Source organism: Lepisosteus platostomus, chromosome 12 (genome assembly GCF_059453375.1).
Source record: "Lepisosteus platostomus isolate fLepPlt1 chromosome 12, fLepPlt1.hap1, whole genome shotgun sequence".
Taxonomy (NCBI): domain Eukaryota; kingdom Metazoa; phylum Chordata; class Actinopteri; order Semionotiformes; family Lepisosteidae; genus Lepisosteus; species Lepisosteus platostomus.
In genome coordinates, this window is record NC_142622.1 from 31,522,559 (window position 1) to 31,541,305 (window position 18,747).

An 18,747-nucleotide genomic window follows, 5' to 3' on the forward strand; every position below is an offset into this window, starting at 1 on the left:
TGAGCTGTCTGGCTTACTCACTGTGGGAAATCTGTGGTCCTGGGACATTATGGTTGTATTTATACCCATTACACTAGTGGTCCCACCTGCCCTGTCTTGTCATCACTGATCATAAGCATAAGCATTGACTACAATAAGCAATACAAGGTTCATTCAAGAGTGGTTTGTCAACACTGAAATTGGTATTTATATTTTCCTTGAAGGTGTCCTTTTCCCATTACCTGTAAATGAATACCCACTATTTCAATTTCAGAAACCAAGCTAGCCTACAGTAAGATGGAACCAGCCAAGCTCACATGACATTAAGCATTATGATGATGATGCATGTCAAGAAATATCAAAGCAACTTTGAATTTTTTAGAAATACTGTTAAGTGGATGATAAAAGCAACGATAAGGGTATTTGCTTAAAAAGAGTTTGTAAATTCTACAATATCCGAGAAATATCCATTCTATTTTTGCATTGAGAAATAACTAATGCAGACTACCATGTTTGCTGGAATTTTATATACACTGAAACTTTTCTCAGAAGTTGCAGAAGGACTTCAGAACATTACCTTTGAAATTGATTGTAAATCACGGTCTCCAAAAAAAATATTTACGGTCTAGTGTTCTAATGTCTAAAGCACTTAAGATATCACCTCTTGTGACTTACATATTTATTATCATTGAAAATGTATGTTCATCCCAAGGCATCAGGCACATATTCACGTGTGAAAAGTACTTTAGCTGTAACAGATGTTTTTGATCATACAGTAGGTTTTCCTGCTGGTAAAATGTTAACTTTAAATAAAGTGCCTAGTGAGGAGCACAAATTAAGCAAAGGCCAAAGTAATCTGAAAAGACTTGCCTTTTCCCAATTATAGGTTAATTACATTTTCTAATAGAATGTTAAATGCAGTTTTATTTAATTAAAAACATTAAAAACGAATACCTTTATGATTAACCATTTAGTCTCAGCCTGCCAAATTCAATGATTTATAATACTATTAAGGCTAGTGATAAGAGTCAAGTTGTTCATGAGTGGCATAGATTTTCTTTTGTGGTGGTGTTTATGGTGTGTTTTGTTAATTTTGGTAGCATACATTGAACTTCAACTTTAAGTATGCAAATATGCACAAATGACATTGAGGTAGTCAGTTAAATCAGGGGGTTCACAACCTTTGTTCTGGGGTCCAAGACCTGCTGGTTTTCATTTTGGTTACATACAGTAATTGGCCACTTCACCCACATAATAATTATATCAATTTTAACTCCATTTTCAGTTCTTCCTCATGGTGGAAGGTGCCTTTTAACTAATTCACTCACCTTCATTTCACACAACTTAAGGTCTCTAAATTTTGAATGAAGAAAAAAAAAACCAGCGACTGAAGAGGAGTAAAGAGCTTGGCTGGAGTGAAAAGCACCTTGTATGAGAGTCCCCAGGGCCCTGGAACTCTGGGGAAGGGAACTCCTGAGTTAAGCAACAAAGTGTCTCCCTTGGCTACAAAGCAAACATTTAAAATGAGCAAAATTTGTATTTTGCATAATCTACACAATACACATGTATTTCAGAAGGAGTGGCACTAAAAAGGTGTATTAATGTGTATTACACTGTATTATAGTCTTTTAAAATACGTAGAACCACAATTTTCTCCCAAAGCAATGTAAAGGTTAAGGTAAAATTGACAGCTTTCTGTCCTGTAATGCTGTAGTCCCAGTAAATAAAGGAAGGGTTTATGTTCATAGATCAAGATGCCTCTGTGTCCAAAAAGTGACTGTTGGCACAATAGCACTGGAGTCCTGAGATCTGTCAATTTATCTAGAGTGATTTTAAGTAGATGCTCCAAGAAGCTTTCTAATTAAAACTGTAAATGGTGTGACATTCTGATATTCCTGATTTCAGACTCAAGCAACTATTTGTTTGAGTTTTAGAATTTGTGAGTTTCTAAAAATTATCTGTTCAGTCATGATCTCGTATCCTCTGGTCTCCAACATTTTGAAAATGCACCATGACGTCCTGTTAATTTGTGGTATGACTCCCATCCCTATGCATAACACGTTATTCCACATTTCACTCAGAACTATTATATGAAACAATTACCTTCACATGGTCTTAAGTCCTTCAAGCTGCAAATTTTTGGTTTATATAAATACCAAGAAATCTGCTGTACCATACAAACATTTTAATTGTGTCATTAACAATCAATAACCACTCCTAGTTAGAACATTTCTGCATAAAGAAACTGAGAAACACTTATAAAACAGCCAGTTGTAACAAAATAACCGGTGTTCTCATTGCAAGAAAACTCATAAAAAAGAAATGCACTTTTTATACAGAATATTTATACAGGAATAGCTTCAAATTGGATTGTAAACCAAAGGAAGACACATTGCAAACATCGAATTTCACATAAATTGCATATGTTTTTTTCTAAGGTGTTCTATCTGTTAGTAATTTACCTAAGCTTATTTGCATGATAGTAAAAATTGCATACAACATTTATTGTGAAGCTTTTAGCATGAGTTGCTTAACATATAGCACTTTTATAGGCAACCTTTAAAGCACATTTTCCATTTAAAACTTTTAAGACACTTTTGTTTTACTGCCCATCAAAATACATTTATAAATAGAAAAAATATCAGTACAATAAAATAAAAAAATAAGCGTTACATAACCAAAACTTCCAAAAAATTAATTACATCAGGATGCTGCAGGATCTGCAAATAAATAATGTTAAGACGAGACAAATAAAAGTTGTGTTTCACATTTTAAACCTTTAAGATGAGATTCAGAAAGTTACAGTGACAAAGTTTTTGCAAAAAAATTGAATATCGGCAGTGCCATATAATACAAGGCATTTGTTGGCATAGTTTTTAAAACTGTATCTTTTTTACAGTCAATATATATAATTTATATATTTCTCCTAACAAATAATATCTAAAGAGTAAGCCATACTCTCAAACGCACATTTACTGCGTTAATTTCCAGAGCTCAAGTGGTTTATAATCAAGTTTAGGTTTGAAAGAATAACTTAATGCTTGCCAGCAGGCTTCATATTCAGTACCTAAGGACTTGTCAACTGTGTTCTGAATATCTGCATTTAAAATCCAGCGAACAACAAGTAAACAGTCTATTAATTCCAATGACTTCATCAGTAGCTCAATATCAGTGTATAAACAGATCAAGGGACGTCAAGTGCAGTCTGCGATATCCATGGGTACATATTAATAAGTTTTGTGCAAGTTCTTATAAGAAGCATCAGTCTTTACAGTGAATAATACGGGATTACCAAAAAAAACAGTCCCCCCCTCCCCCAAAAAAATAAAAACACTCAAAAAAGTCTATTTAAATAGTATTTTCAGTGGCACTGTAAAAAGTTTAAATGAAGGAAATAAAAATACTAATCTTTAGATTCAGAATCTGATTCTGAATTGCCTTCCCCTGACAAATGCTCCTCTATTTTAATGGAAAAGATTGTACTGTTAGTCTGGGTGCTTTCTTCCAAGTCCTTGAGCAGCTCGTCATCTTTATATTCTGCCACATCCACCTCAAAGCCAGAATTGTCTTTTAGCTTCCCATGATGATTTACATAGAAACGCTGGTTCTGAAAGAACTTGATAATGGTGTACTTGGGCAAGTCCAGCTGCGCAGAGAGAGTCTGAATGGCTTCCTCATCAGGGTACAGGCCTACATCTTGTATGAAGCTCTGCAGGATTCCTAGAGCTTCGATGGAGATTTTGGTTCGAGGCCTAGTTTTCTGACGACTCTCGTCCTCTGACTCAGCTGGCGACGCAGTGGAAGGTTGTCTGGGGGGCAGCCGTGGCCCTGCTGGCTGTGGCTGTTGCTGTGATTGCTGCTGCATAGGTTGATGCTGCTGTGGATGTTGCTGCTGCTGTGGATGTTGCTGCTGCGACTATGGTTAAGGAGACAACAACAGAGCAAAAAATCATTTGGGTTTCTTTGGGAGGATATTTATAATTCCTGCTCCACAGCCTTTTACAAGTGTTTTTTTTATTTTTGTAACAAGAAAACAGTTAAAAAATCCCAGCAAGTATGTCCCTCTCAAAGCAAACAATGTACAGTAAATGTACTGTAATAAAGTAGTACAAAACACTGTACAGTAATCATTGTTGTATCAACAGGGCAATTCCATTAACTTATGTAAATGTACACAACAAAGTGTACACAGTAATTGCGCAATTCTATCAAAAAACCCTACCTGAGGACAAATCACGAGGTCACTTTTAGTGAAGCCCCATGTTGTCAACAATTAAAAAGTAATTTTTACTGCTTTAAACATTTTATTTCAATTAACATTCCTGTATATTTCATGGCTGTCAATTGGATATTACACCATTAAAATATCACTACTCTAAAATGGAGAAGTAAAATTCTTTATAGTACATTATTAATATTTAATTATATTTATTTAAGATGTTAGATCTTAAGAGAGGGGTTATTGGAACAATTATACAGAAAAGTATTAATTGTAATTGATATCATAAAAATGTAGATGATAATTTTGAATTTACTAAAGGCATAACTAAAGTTAAGACATGACCACCCCCAGCGTTCTTGATTAAATCGGCGCCTATGTTGATGCAATATTGAACATTCCAAATAGGAAGCACTTAGCTAATAAATTGTAGCAGAGGCCCAATAGCTCTGTGTATAGGTTTCACACCCAAATCCGCTAGAAACCAGAAACCATTACTGAGCTGGAGGTTCTGTTTCTAAAGTTTGTGAGTGGAAAGAAAAAGCCTGTGCCAGATTTACTTCCCAACTTCACACACTCTACTTTTTATTTGTGTTCATTGTACATTTTTTTAAAAATACCTTATCTTAATCTAAGGGTGTAATCGTTTTTTTTTTTTTAAATGCATGTGTCAACTTCCGTTCACTTATTCAACATGCTGAAAACTGGGAAACTTTAACTGTTGATTCAGCCTGGTAGTTTGTACGTTTCACACAAAACACACACACCATATCGGGACCACGGGTTTGAAAAAACACATTCAAACACTAGTCATTGCCATTCAATAGCATTAAACTTATTCTTTCTTAGGCAATCTTGCTTTTTCAGGCAGCAAAACGATAATTGGAGTGACTTTAAATTGTAAGGTTGAGAGAGGTGAGATGTATTGATATAACACGGTTAAGCAAAGAGATTCCAGGCAACCTTTTTCCCCCCATAAATATATGAATCAAATTTGATTGCAGTAAAAAGATAGGACAGGGGTATTGCATTGGTAGGAGAACATTATTCTAGATGGCAGCTTTATATCACAGAAACAAAAGGTTGCATACACCAGAATCCCTTAACACTAGCTCAGGTACAGTATAATCCACTGGCAAATTATTAAGAGGTTTCTTAAATGTTCAATATCTAAGATTACAGGCTAACCGGACATCTTTTATAGCTATTTGCAATGCATACAAGAAAACCACAATTAGGGGATTTTGTTTTGTAATGACAATAAGGAGAAGAATGTAATGTTTTTTAGTATGACCATTATTGATAAAGTTTACATACATGGGTATGTACATGTACCTATTTTTTTTTAAAATACATACCATAATAATTACAAGAGGTTAAGGCTGTACTAGGATGCCATCTTTAAGAGTTGGAAAAAACGGGAAATAGCACATAGGTGTATAGTATACAAAGAAACTAAAGCAGGAGGCTGAAGGGGAAGGACATACATGACCTGCAGCAATATAACTCCCATAGGTCCTGCAGCAATATGTGGTCAAAGTAAGGGAATACTGTTTTTCTGGCATTCATTTGAGAACCTCATGCTTCTAATGAGGTTTTACTGTCAGTCTACACATGCTACTCATGGGTCCAAATTATATTTGTCTTCAGACAATATACCTGTACAATGTGTCTGCAATGCTTAATCCACCGATAAATAATAATTAATATACAAGATGAAGCAACTCCTTCACAATCTTTAGCCCAACCACGACCCATTGCAAGTTTTCCCACATCTGAACAACAAAATACAGAAAAACATAATCATAGCCTTATAGTTACACTGACCTGCAGAGGATCAGTTGGTACGTGCATCATATGGGGTGGTCGGTCCACATGGTGCTGACTTCCATTGCTCTCCTGTTCATAGATGGCATCTCTTTCTGCCTGAGGAAGACTCAGAAAGCGGCGGATCATGGACAGGTTCTCCCACAAAGTCCTGTTTTCAGGGGAGGGATCCTCTTTCCAGCGAAGCAGCTCACACAACCAACCCTAAGAAGAAAGGAGAAAGTCTTATGCATCAATAAAGGACTCTGCTCTGCTGCCTTCAGGTTTTCTTCAGTCTTCAACAATCAAAGAGAAGTCACCACTTAAAAACAATTCCAGTAGATTTAAAAGTTTTTGTTAGTGTCAATGATGCCCGATAAAAACTTCTCAAAAAAGAAGTTTAGACAAATAAAAAGAACAGGTATTGCATAACCACAGGAGTGTCAGAATTCGAATATCCAAACCAATCTACATGAAGAAGGGTTTAAAAAAAAATAAAGAAAATAAAGAAAAGCTTTATATTTGAACTAGGTAAATGCTTTCACACTTTGAAAATACACAGCTTTACAGAAAGAGATTGGTGCTCAAATACGCTTTTTATACATTTTAAAGTGTGTACATTTATTTTAGTGTAAGGGAAGCTAGGGAACCTAAATAAAACATTAAAAGAAAAACCTGTAAATCTTTAGATAAAACAATACTTCATTTATGAAGGTGCACTGTTCATTTAATGACTGTTCTGGGGAAACAGCTTGGACAGCCTTTGTTGAAACATACATATATAGTTTAGCGCTCTGTCAGAAAATTAAGCCTGTTTCTTTTTCGTTCCATCGCAATCTGTTTAGTCGCTCTGTTTTGTCAGTTTAGCACTTGGAAGCCTCAAAGAAAGCTGGAGTGAAGCTGTTTGGACAGCACTGGGCCTGGCACAGTGTCAGGCCGACAGCAATAATCTACAACAGTACGCAGCAGCACCTTTCAATTGTGCAGGATTATAAAAGGCATTTCAGGAAACGGCTTTCTTAGTATAAACTATGAACCAGTTTGTTCACCACACAGAAAGATGATGCTCCGCTGCAAAGCTGAGATAAGTATTGGACTCTTTACTTAGCTTCTAACTCCTCCCAAGGAAGGGACATCAAAACATGCAAGAAAACAAAGAAGAGCCCACCTTGTTCTGCAGCCATGTTTTTTTTTTAAATTGTGCTCTTTGGGATTTGGGTTTGGAATTTATTTAAATGTGGCAGAATAAGGAACACTCACTCCAAAGTCCAAAACCACAAGGAATGAAGCAATCCAACACAATATACACTCGTATATCCAAATTAGATTAAAATGTAAACCATACAACATAGTCCGATAAAAGAGATCCAGAATAGTACACTTTAATGAGACCTTTAGTCCTTTATTTTAACAACCTCACTGTAAATGAGGTGATGAGGTCAATGCAAAATTCACAATTGAGGTTTTGAGAGAGCAAAATATTTTTAAAAAAGGCATACTTAGCAAAAAAGTACACCCTCACTTTGTGGACAGCAACTTCCTGCAGAAGCATCTTTGGGCTGAGTTAAATAGAAGCATTTTCCTTATATTCCATTATTATATTCTTTCAGTTTCCAGTGTCTTATATTACCAAAAAAAGATGCAGAGAGTGTTAGTTTGGATGGTACAACAGGGCTAACTGACCATTTATTTTATCACTCACTAATTAAGCAGTCATAAAACTCAATTTATAAAGCCTAAAAGAGTAAGCTTTATTCAATCAAGTTAAGAAGTTGCTAGCAGACAATAATAGTATCTAAATGAATTTCACTTGCATACACTTTGATGCATACAAGTGTCAAAGTGTTAACATTCCGTTTAAAGTATACACATGAAATTTAAATACACTAAATTAGATTTATGTAGTGAAATCCAAGGAAATGTCTACACTAATACATTTAATCTTTTACCATCTTTTTTATTAATTAGAACAGAAAGACATTTCTAGTATTCAATTGAATACAATTTAAGCTTTCACAACCAACAGGCACCATTGTCAACACTAAAACCTAGATATTAATAAGTCACTGATACTGAGCCTTCTTATCCTCTTTGTGGTCTGAAAAGAAAGCACTGCCGAATACTGGTTTATTGGCCTTTTTCGGGATTAACCAGTGAAAACAATACAAACAGGCTAATAAAGCTTAATCAAATCATTTTCCACAGTAGAATCACAGTCTTTTACAGCATTTTACAGCATTCTGGTTAAACATGAAGAAAAAGCTTTTTTAAAAAAAAACATTGGTTTCAGTGTTCCTAGCAGATGGCACTTAATGTTTTAGGTACAAACGGGGAAAAAAAAATAGAAAAACCAATGAAGACACCCTCATAGGTTGTTAGGCCACCATATGTGGCAAGTATAGCTCGAACGAGCCATTGAGTCTACCAGAGTCTGGAATTCTGCACGAGAAATATAGCATTATTCTTCCACAAGAATATTTGAGGTGCTGTTCTGGTGTGTCCTATAATTGCTTGAATGGATTCGGATCTGGCGACTGAGAAAGCAATGACATGAGGGTAGCATGACTGTCATGCTCATCAAGTCATTAGGCAATCACACGTGTTCTGTGGATAGCACATATATTGTAAGAAAGGGCTTTCTCACAGGTGTGGTTCATACATTAAACAAATAACATCCCAGCATGCTTAGTGACATGTACAGAAATGCTGGATAGCCTCGGTTGTCTATAATTATGATGGGCCTTGAAAGAGGCAGAATTGTTGAGGTGCGTTTGGCTGGAGCTTCAACGACCAAGATAGTTCAATTTGCCGATGTTTCATGAGCAATGGCAGGTGGAAATGAATATTTAATATCATATAAAGCTTTTATCATCAGCTCATATCAGTTAATATATACCAGAGTTTCAGCAAACCCAGTAGTCACCTCAGCTCAGGTGCCAAATGTTTAACATATTTGATCATTTTAACAGGTTATCCACTTAAAACAACTTAACTGGTATAATTCTCACCAACTGTCAGCCACTTTATAAGGTGGCCAGTGAGACAGCCCTCGACCTGCAAAACAGCTCTGCTGTTTTTGCTCCCAACATGCTGCACATGGCTGAGGGAAATTTCAATTCTATAGAACCTCGCTACAAATAATGCAGAAGTAGGATTTGCTATATAAATGTAGCACTATATAGAACATTTGAATAAAGAACAAATGTAAAGTAAATTGACTTGTGTTAATTGTGCAGGTAGCTTTTCTCACAGATAAAGTGTTTCCCTCCTCTTGATACAAAAAGCTTACAGGAAACGGATTTAAGGGTTCCCTAGAACTAGAAAAGTATAGAAAAAAAGTCACTTTACAAAAAGGGGGAAAAATCGTGAAACATATTTGCTCCAAATGACAAGATTAGGTTCATTGTTAAGAGCTAAATCTACTTTATACAAATGTATTGTATTCAAAGTGAAACCCAGTAACATTTCAGACAAGGGAAGAAAATTCTTGTTAAAGACAATGCACTGTTGTTTTTTTAAATATTGGCACTAGCCCAGCACGAAAATGTTATGCAGATAAATTCAAAGATAATATGTTGAAACCTGTTATTCACAGCAAACAACTCTGCAAAGTTATGCACTGTATTGTAAATACACAACTAAATAACACTGAACTCCACATCCATCTGCCACAGAAGAAATATTAATGTGCACTTGCCTATGTTCTAACAGCATATGTGAATCTCTTGCAACAATAAGCAAACACATGCTGAAAATAGAATCTGAACGGACGCATTTTGAGGGAATCTTATTATGCAAATATAACAGCTCTAAGCAGTTATTCAAATTTTCTTGGCGAACAGCAAACATGGAGAGGGAAAATGGGCCAATGCCCCTGATGAACTTACAATCAACTGTAAACAGCTTCATTGATGACAGTAGCCCCTACTAATTTCTGCTATCTATGCACTAGATTAAAATCCAAAGCATTCAAAGCATTTTATAACACACCAAGTCTGCATTTTACTAAGCTCTCTTAAGAACTCAGATTCAACATAGGTTTTAGCACTGCCTTATACAAATAGTTACTGACAAGCAGGGTTGCTAACTCATCGTCAGTGACAAGAAGAACAAAGTTAATGAATATTCTTATTTACTTCATACCCCACACCACACAACGGTATGTTTAAATTAACTGCACTGCGTATGTAGTAGATCTGCTTCTACTTTTGTCTTAAGCAAAAAGATTGTGTTAGCTAGCACATTGTGTTGTCTCCAAGTAGAATTGAATAACATTAATACTTTAAATTAAAGCACACCTACCTATGCAAACCTATATCATTTCAAACAAAAACCCATTTAAAAATAAAACCTGATTATTTATTGATTCCAAGAAACGTTTTTGTAGATTTCCCTGCAAACAATGTGTAGTCAATATCTTCTAAAACTAAAATAAGATTCTAAAATCGTTAACTACGATTGTGCCAAAAACACTTAATGATTAGGAAGGCAAAACACTTAAAATTAATACATTTCTTAACATCAGGTCTTAACCAAGGCCTGGTTTTGGATAACAGGAACAAAACCAACAGGAGTACAATGGGATACTACTGTAGCTTTGTGGAGATACATACATTTATGAACATCTGGTCTGGCGAAGAAATGCGTCTCATCTGTAAAGCCTCAACACCTACTGTCTGAAATTTTGCAACATGCACTAAGCTGTGTAAGGTTGTAACCTCTGACTACCTACAGAATAGCACTTGTCAGCCTGTGTTCATTTGAAGTCTAAAGTAAAGTGTTCCTAAGCAGGTTAAAGGTCTTCCGTTACATAACAGTAGGGGTCTAGACACAGCAAGTGAAACTCCTTATGTGGAGCATAAATTTTTAAAAGCCCTCCGTTAACACGCAGATGGGAGTGCCAAATGTTTCTCATGCACAATGCAAACATGCTGGGAAAATAATCCTCCATTTCCACACAGACAATGTTATTTTTGTTTATGTTTGGCATTTTCTATTCGCAGGACATCCTGTCATTTTCACTTCGATCAGCTTAGTTTGCAGGTTTTCAAATCTGCATGCAGTCTGATAAAACAGAAACTTACCCCAAAACAATTGTTGCCCCTGAAAAACAATCCCAGATCTTGGTACAATGGAATTCACAAAGGCTCCAAAGTAGATGTGAAAGCATTTTAAATTATTTACTAGGTTAAAAGGGTGAGCTGATGCTTTAAATACATCAGATTTCATCATCTAAGCCATTTTTGTTGGTAAAGTGGTATTGATCTCAGTAAATGCTTAAAATTAACTATTTCTCATAGAGAGTTATTTGATTAAAGGCATTAAAGTTGAGTATAAGAAATATTACACTTTTTTCCAGTGGTATCATTTGTTAATTTAATAAGGACAATAGCCTGTCATGTCCAGGAGTAAGACTGTTCCTTATTCTCTGTGGTGCTATAATGTTCATAACCTTTATAGCTCATAAGTAAGGTGTAGCATATACAGTATACAAACCAGGAGTTTATTTGGATATCAGGCTTATATACAAACTAGCAACTTTTAGATAAATTTAAGACACTCAAATTAAAGGCAACTGTTTAATCTAGAAACACTCCTAGGTGTTTATTAGGTACTGAGCTTTAAGTAGATGTTCATAAGATAAAATTTCTTTGTCATTTGGAAGGTCCCTGTCAGCTTTCATTAAAAGGTTTTTTTTTAAAGAAAACTTAGTGAAATATGATTTTAGGGTCTTCATTCATTGTTAAACCGTATATTTGGCTTTCTAAATAAATACGGATAAAAATACCAACTATTACTATTACAGGACTCTAATGATCACTAGAATAACGGAGTTAAGCCTGGTGTCATAGCTGAATTCCACTCCAGGTTTATGTAATCTAGCCTACCTAAAGTTTCTCTTAATTCAACTGGAAAGCAATTTCTCACTTTTCCACCTGAACTGTTATGTATTGGAGCTGCTGGTGTTTAATGGCTGCAGCGTGTCAACAAGGTGGGTTCAGTACTTCAGTGGGAGATGAAGCTTGTGCCCTCCTTTATTAAACAAAGCTCTTTGGGATCAAAAGCACTATATAAATGCGATTATTCTTATTTTACTAGCATAATGAGGCAATTATAATGGCTTAGCTGTTAATAGTTTAAACACCAGCACCCTTGGCATTTTCATGCTTTAGAAGGGACAAAATGGTGAATTTCAGACACTTAGTCTCATAACATTGTTCCTCCATGATATTTACATGTACTAAATGCTAACCTCAAGTAAATACACCAAACAATGGTCAACTTTAAAGACTTAAATGGGTCTCTTCTAGAAAGTATGTATTTTAGGCTCTTGTTGAACTTCCTTTCTAGAACTGTCCCAGGTATGCACCTTGATAATATACAAGACTTTTTTTCCAAAAATATTTCACCAGACCTATTTTACGCAGATTTCACAACAAAAAAACAAACTACACAAATGGAAAAGTCATGTTGTGCAATAATCCATCTTGTAGGCATCTTACATATTATAGAAATATATTAGAAATTTAAATTATCTGTTCAAATCTCAGCTGGTTCAGTCTGTGCTTGTAGGTAAATAGTTTGTGCTAATTTACCATACCTAAACAAAATACATACAGACAGGCATTTTAGATTAGAAACTCATGCTAAAACAGCAGGCAGAGGGTTAAATTTCCTAAACTACCAATGGACCCTGTATTAAAGTTGAAAAGGGCTAAATTAAGGAGAATTAAAACTGCAATAACAAGAAGACATGATCTATTTTGAATAAGTAAGTGAACAAAGAATGGCTGATTTTTTTTCTCAACATGTGGTTTTCATTTGAGAAAAATGAACAAGCTGTTTGTGGTTAAACTGTCTAATCGGCTGTTATCAGCCTTGCAGTGCGTTCAAGATTTACAGGATATTTCAGCTTCTGTGGCACATTAGCTAAAGAGAGAGAGCAAGAGAGAGCAAGCAGGCAAGGGAGGGAGAGAGGGAGGGGAAAAGGGAAGGAGGGGGAAAGCTTATAGCAAGGACTAATATTTCCAATGCAGCAGCACTCACACTACATCTGGTTCTGCTGGTAGCGGCAGTTAAATTGAAATATTTCACAGCGTGTGTCAGAAACATGCAGAATGGTAATTATGACAGATCTGATTAAGCCTGAGTGCCACCAGCTCCCCGGCCGGCTCCGGTTGTGCAGGTGTGACCTTGTGCGTGCCTGCGTGTGTAAATAAAATTAATTACAAGCAAGGGGGCGAAAGCTTCAGTGACATCACAAAGCAGAGGAACTCCCAAGGGGGGGACCCTAATGGAATATTTTCCCTGAGTCTAATAATACAGTTCATATTGACTTGAGGTAATTAGTGGGATCATTAAAGCAGTTTTCCCGGCGTATTTGGCTGCCTGATCAGATTAGCGAAAATGTTCTTCAGAACAAGCCCTGTGTGGTCTGCCAAAGGAGAAGGAAATAAAAAAGCAACAAAGCATATTTTTGGAACGATAAGCAGAGATGGGTCTGCATTTCAGTGGCTCAGATATAAGAATCTTTCTGGAATAAAAAAGGGAAATAAGGCAAAAATGATAATACTGACATGCTGTTGAAGATTTTGGAAATCTATGAACCACTGGTCATATAGTCTGGGATTGGGTTTTATCTGGAAAAGGGAAAGAAAAACTGTCCTGCCCAATAAGGGAGGACAAAGAGAGCTCCTTCCTAGGTAGGATTGTATTTTTTGGCTATAATTTATAGGATGAATTATTAATTTACGAGTAAGTCCCTAGTTCAAGAAACTGTCTCTTTAATAATACAGAGCGACCTCTGTTTCCGTTACCCTGGAAACTCAATACCCAAGCAACAAAATAAATAAATCAATCAATAAATAAACAGCAATGGCCATTTTCCTTTCTGGATATGCACATCCTACCCCTCCTCCCCACTTTATGTTCATCTTCATCTCTTCCCCAACGGAAAAAAAGCTTATTTGAAGTCAACCCAATCACAAATTAAGGAAAGCCCAATAAACAAACATGATTTAAGGCCAACCCATCTGTTTATGGCTTCTGAACTGTTCCCAGAAAATAAATATTTGTATGTATGTTTCCATCATAAAGCTTCCGTTACAGCTTTGATATTGGTGTTTTAGCCATTGTAAAAACTGTGTGATTCTTTTATACTTTCAGGAGTTGCTACCAGATCTAGTATGAAAATCAGTAAACTGGATACAACTTCATTTTGAATTTCTTTGCGATACAGAATACTCATCATTACCCATCTGATACAGCCCTTAACGCCCACTACCACCTGCGTCACTTGTTAAATCCTCTTTTGATTATCAAGCCCGCCCGATTAATGTAGTATTGCCATTATGGAAAAGGAAACATTAGGCCAGGTTATTAGACTTGGTTCTTGCTGTCAACCTTAATTCCAAACTCTATGACAAATCCCTGTATACTGCAGTACCTGTGTAAGATGACCTCTCATTAACTCTCTGAGCAAGAAGGGGCAATCTGTTTTTAATGGGACATGAGCAGGCAGATGAGGTAAAGTCACAGTAACTCAGAGAGGGCACAGATTAAAGCTAATCAGAAAACTGAGAGTAGCTAGTGCATTGTTATAAGTGAAAATCTATTTTAGATGCAAGGGAACTGGCCATCGATTCCCCCAAGGCTTCGGTGAGCATGCTCCCTACCCAAAATCGTAACATGCCAAGCTCTGTCACAGATGGTAGACTTTGACAGCTCCCATCCGTGGCATCGATACTCTACAGTTCTGCACAAGATCAGTGACATTCTGTCTCATTAGAGCCATGCTAATTATCACAGCTAGTTTCAGGGGAAACCATGTGTTGCAATGGTCAATTTGAAGGAGTTTGTGCATCAACAAACTGGTAATAAGGACCATGCTCCTTATTATGTGACAGCAGGCTGCCTGTGATCTGATTTATGGAATCAGAAACACTCAGGATGAATCGGGGCATGCTAACATGAAAACAATTTGTATTAATGAATACAACTGACATTTCTTAATAGTGTTCAGTGAAACCAATGGCTATATTACCAAGGCTTTGCTCTTTACGGGTATATAGCTAGCTGTAGGACCGTAAAGGTTATCGGTTCTTTCTAATCAAACATGATTTGGCACTAGGGGTCGGAGAAGGAAGTGCCGTTCCTTCTCAAGAGAGATCATCGAAATATGATAAAACACTTTAGAACTTAGAATTTGATTCATGCAAAACAAATCCATTTCTTAATGTCTTCCCTTTGTCATTTTACCTTTGGTCACTATTTGCTGCATGTATTGCACATCAAACAGCAAAATGGGGAAGAAAAAATGCAAAAAAGCAGTACATTCAAATGAGTACTAACTGGAATTTCTTCTTAGTTAAGAACAAGACTACAAATATGATCACTTTAACAACTGAGGCAAAAAATAAAAAGGCAAAGAAGCCTAACCATAAAAACAAAGGGCCAAATTACATCAGAATCTTAAATGCATCTTTAAAACCTGGCCAACCAAACAATGGAGCAACAGCTGTTCCTGTCTAACTGCACTGTATGACCCTCCTAGTCAACATACAGGCAACACCCATGTGACAGTTCAGGAGGATGCTCTGCTCATAAGGATAAACTATAACAAATTCTAGAACTATAGCCAATCATCTCTCTCTATAGAGCCACCTGTTCGAAAGCAGCTTTTATAGACCAGGAAATAATTTTCACCCCTAAAAACATTTTTGAAGTTAAAAAGTGCTTGTATGACTTGCAATGTAAAATAGAATTGGATAAATACTTTGTATGTATACAAGTATTATCCATACTACAAGCTATCAAGGGTTAATACTCTTCTGTATAGCTGATTTGTGAAATATGTTAAGATGTTGATGAAACAGAAAAAAAGAACTTGACCTTTTAAACAGTTTATAAATGATTATTGTGTATTATCACTACAAAAGGCTCATTCAAGCTGTGGTGCAAAAAGCAACTGAACTACAAGAGTACATGTAATGTGCTTCTCTTCAGTTTTAATAAGGAAACTGGCTCAAAATCTGCTAAAAGACAGGTAGACAAAAATGAGGTTTGCTAACAGCAGGTTAAATAACTTGCAGACTTATGCATTGCAGATTTACATATGATATATATTGTGTAATATAAAACTGACAGAGCAGGTGCATTTTGATTATTATCCCATAACAAGAATATAAAAACAAAACTACTTTGATAAGATTTTCAGTTTAATAAGCATCAGAACAGCAAGAACATTGTTTTCCCTAGTAGTAAATTTTCTAAAATGACAGCAGCAGCTGAATGACTTGGCTTTAACGTTATTTTTCATTATTCCACTGGGAACAGTGTTTATAATTGGTGTGCTGTAGTTTGTTGCCAAAATGTCACAACCTTGTCTACTATGGACTTGTATCCTGTGTGAATGACTGCTCTGAAAGGGTGACAATGGAAACAGCTGTCAGTTATTTGTAGCCTTCGCTGTTCACCGGGCCTCAATGGAGTCTCTTAAAATCCTATACCTGAATTTAATTCTAAATAAAAGAAGGCTTCCAAACAAAATGTCTGCAGCGTAGATGAAGGAGACATGAAAAGATGTTCAGGAAGCTTGACCTTCCACCGTTATAAGCAACAATTAACATTGACATCAGAATGAAATATACTCAACTAATGATGAAAAAGCACATTTTTTAAACATAAAATAAAAATTTTAACTAACATCAAAACTGAAATCACAAACATGTAAACAACAACTTTAGTAGTAAACGTAAGGTACAAAAAAATTAGAATATTCCTTAGAAACGTACAATTAAAATAGTGTCAAAATGTCTATATATACAAATCTGACAACCGGACCTGGACACACCTCGGTATGGTGAGGCCTAATCTTTTTATTAATCCTCAGTGGAAACCATATGGCTGATGTGGGTAGAATCAAAATCCCCTCCCCCTTTCCAGCTCCCCCCCCCCCAGGTCTTTCTGGTCCTGAGGGACAACAGCAGCAGCAACACTAAAGCCTTCCCTCCATCTCTGAAGGTTGTACCAAGTGTGCCACACAACAATGCTCATGCCAGCCTCTTCACCAGAATGCCAAGACTCCATTTTGCGTGCCATGACTGAGAATTCCTATACTGTATACAGCAAGCATGGCAATCAGATATGCATATGCTGCCTTCTGCTAGGATTGCAAGCCAGTCCCCTTAAGTATTAGGAAGTGCCCCAGCTGCCCACAGAGTCTATATTACGAGATGGAGCTTCTGATAATGACTCTCCCAGGCACCCTTTTAGCTACATAATTAGCACTGTTCTTATCTTGAGCTGAATTCAAACCAGAGATGAATAGAAAGACTATGTGGAAGCAGAGTGTTGAAATATAAAAAGTGCCTGTCAACCACCCAAATCTCTTGAAAAATAATTTTCTGAAGACAATTCAATGTATTTGCTGCGACAAAACCCTCACAAAATGAATGGGGTGGCCTTTATTTTCCCCATCTTTGAACCCCTTGACAAAAACACTGGTTTATGCATCAAACTGCAATTTGATAAAACAAAGATATCTTAAGCTATAATCAGCTCAATCAGCAAAACATACTGATACTTTGAGATAATTTGGGCCTTAATCAAATTGAATTTTACGCTGAGTAAGGTTCTGAATAATGTTAACCTGCACACATACAGATATACAAAACCTTTATTAAAACTGCAATTAAAAAAAATTCCAGCAACCCCATTATTACAGATTTAAATGACAGTAATTTTACTTGCAAAACCCATGATTCATGGTTGGGTTGCTCTCTGAGATAGATTACAGCGCCTGATGTATGACATATTCAGAGCTATGCTAATGTAAACACACTTGTTTAAACATAAAACATCTTCTGGTGTTCTCAAACCCACAATAAAGGAGATGTGTCATTGTGGAAATTATTACTTTGAAAGTGATTGTGGGTTTTGAAACTATGCGGCCTTGTATTCCTTTAATTTTCTTTAGGCCAAAGTATAGATTCCCTTATTTTTCCTCTCTAAAAACTCTCAAACTGTTGTCCATTCTGATTATTTTCACATTCAGGTGAAAAAAGGCTCTAAAATAGTCCTTGTCAAATTTAATGGACAGTGGCCGAAAGATTAAAACTGATTGATGTTAGTATACTGCAAGTTCCAACATGTGAAGCTTTTCAAGCATGCCTGAATACATACCAAATTTTAAACCGTAAGACCCTCATAAAGCTCACTGCCTAAAAAAATATTCAATTAAAATCTAATCTGATGTCATTTTTTCCACACTTCACACAAGTACAAAAGAGAAAGTTTTTAAATGGAGATTATGGTTAAAATACACACAAAGATATAATTAAATTAATTAAACTGAAAGAAAATTAGAATAAGTGTTGTGAGAAAGAACATAGCTGCTTAACCCAGTTTTTTGTTTTAATGCATTTATCACATCTTACTTGGCTTTTTGATGCTGCAACCTTCGCGAACAGGGCTTGAGATACTTTAGCCCTCTTCATTTCCTGCTGTATCTCATCATAGATGGAAGCATTAATATTCAAGACACAACTGTCCGGTTTTCCATTCCTTTCTATGGGGATAGGAGATGGTTTCACCTAGATAAAGAAAATAATGGGATTATTCAGATACACCAGGGAAAACCCACCTCACAAAAAATGTCAATTAAACCATATTTATAATTGGATTACACAGCACCAAAGAGACTTTTTTGAGTTACCCAAACAAAGTGGATTCATATTCTCAGA

General features: G+C 36.0%; 1 protein-coding gene across 9 annotated transcripts in view; it reads right to left on the minus strand.

The window, feature by feature from the left end:
• Positions 1 to 2,149: 2,149 nt before the first annotated feature.
• Positions 2,150 to 18,747, minus strand: part of LOC148651403 (DNA-binding protein SATB1-like) — a 54,788-nt gene continuing 38,190 nt past the window's right edge. For all 9 annotated transcript variants that reach the window (XM_088601634.1, XM_088601632.1, XM_088601630.1 and 6 more), the window contains 3 exons: positions 18,442 to 18,597; positions 6,020 to 6,229; positions 2,150 to 3,886 (listed from right to left, as the gene is read on the minus strand). In XM_088601634.1, coding sequence (XP_088457760.1) covers positions 3,383 to 3,886; positions 6,020 to 6,229; positions 18,442 to 18,597 — 870 coding nt within the window. In that variant the 3' untranslated portion in view covers positions 2,150 to 3,382. The remainder of the gene's footprint in view (positions 3,887 to 6,019; positions 6,230 to 18,441; positions 18,598 to 18,747) is intronic.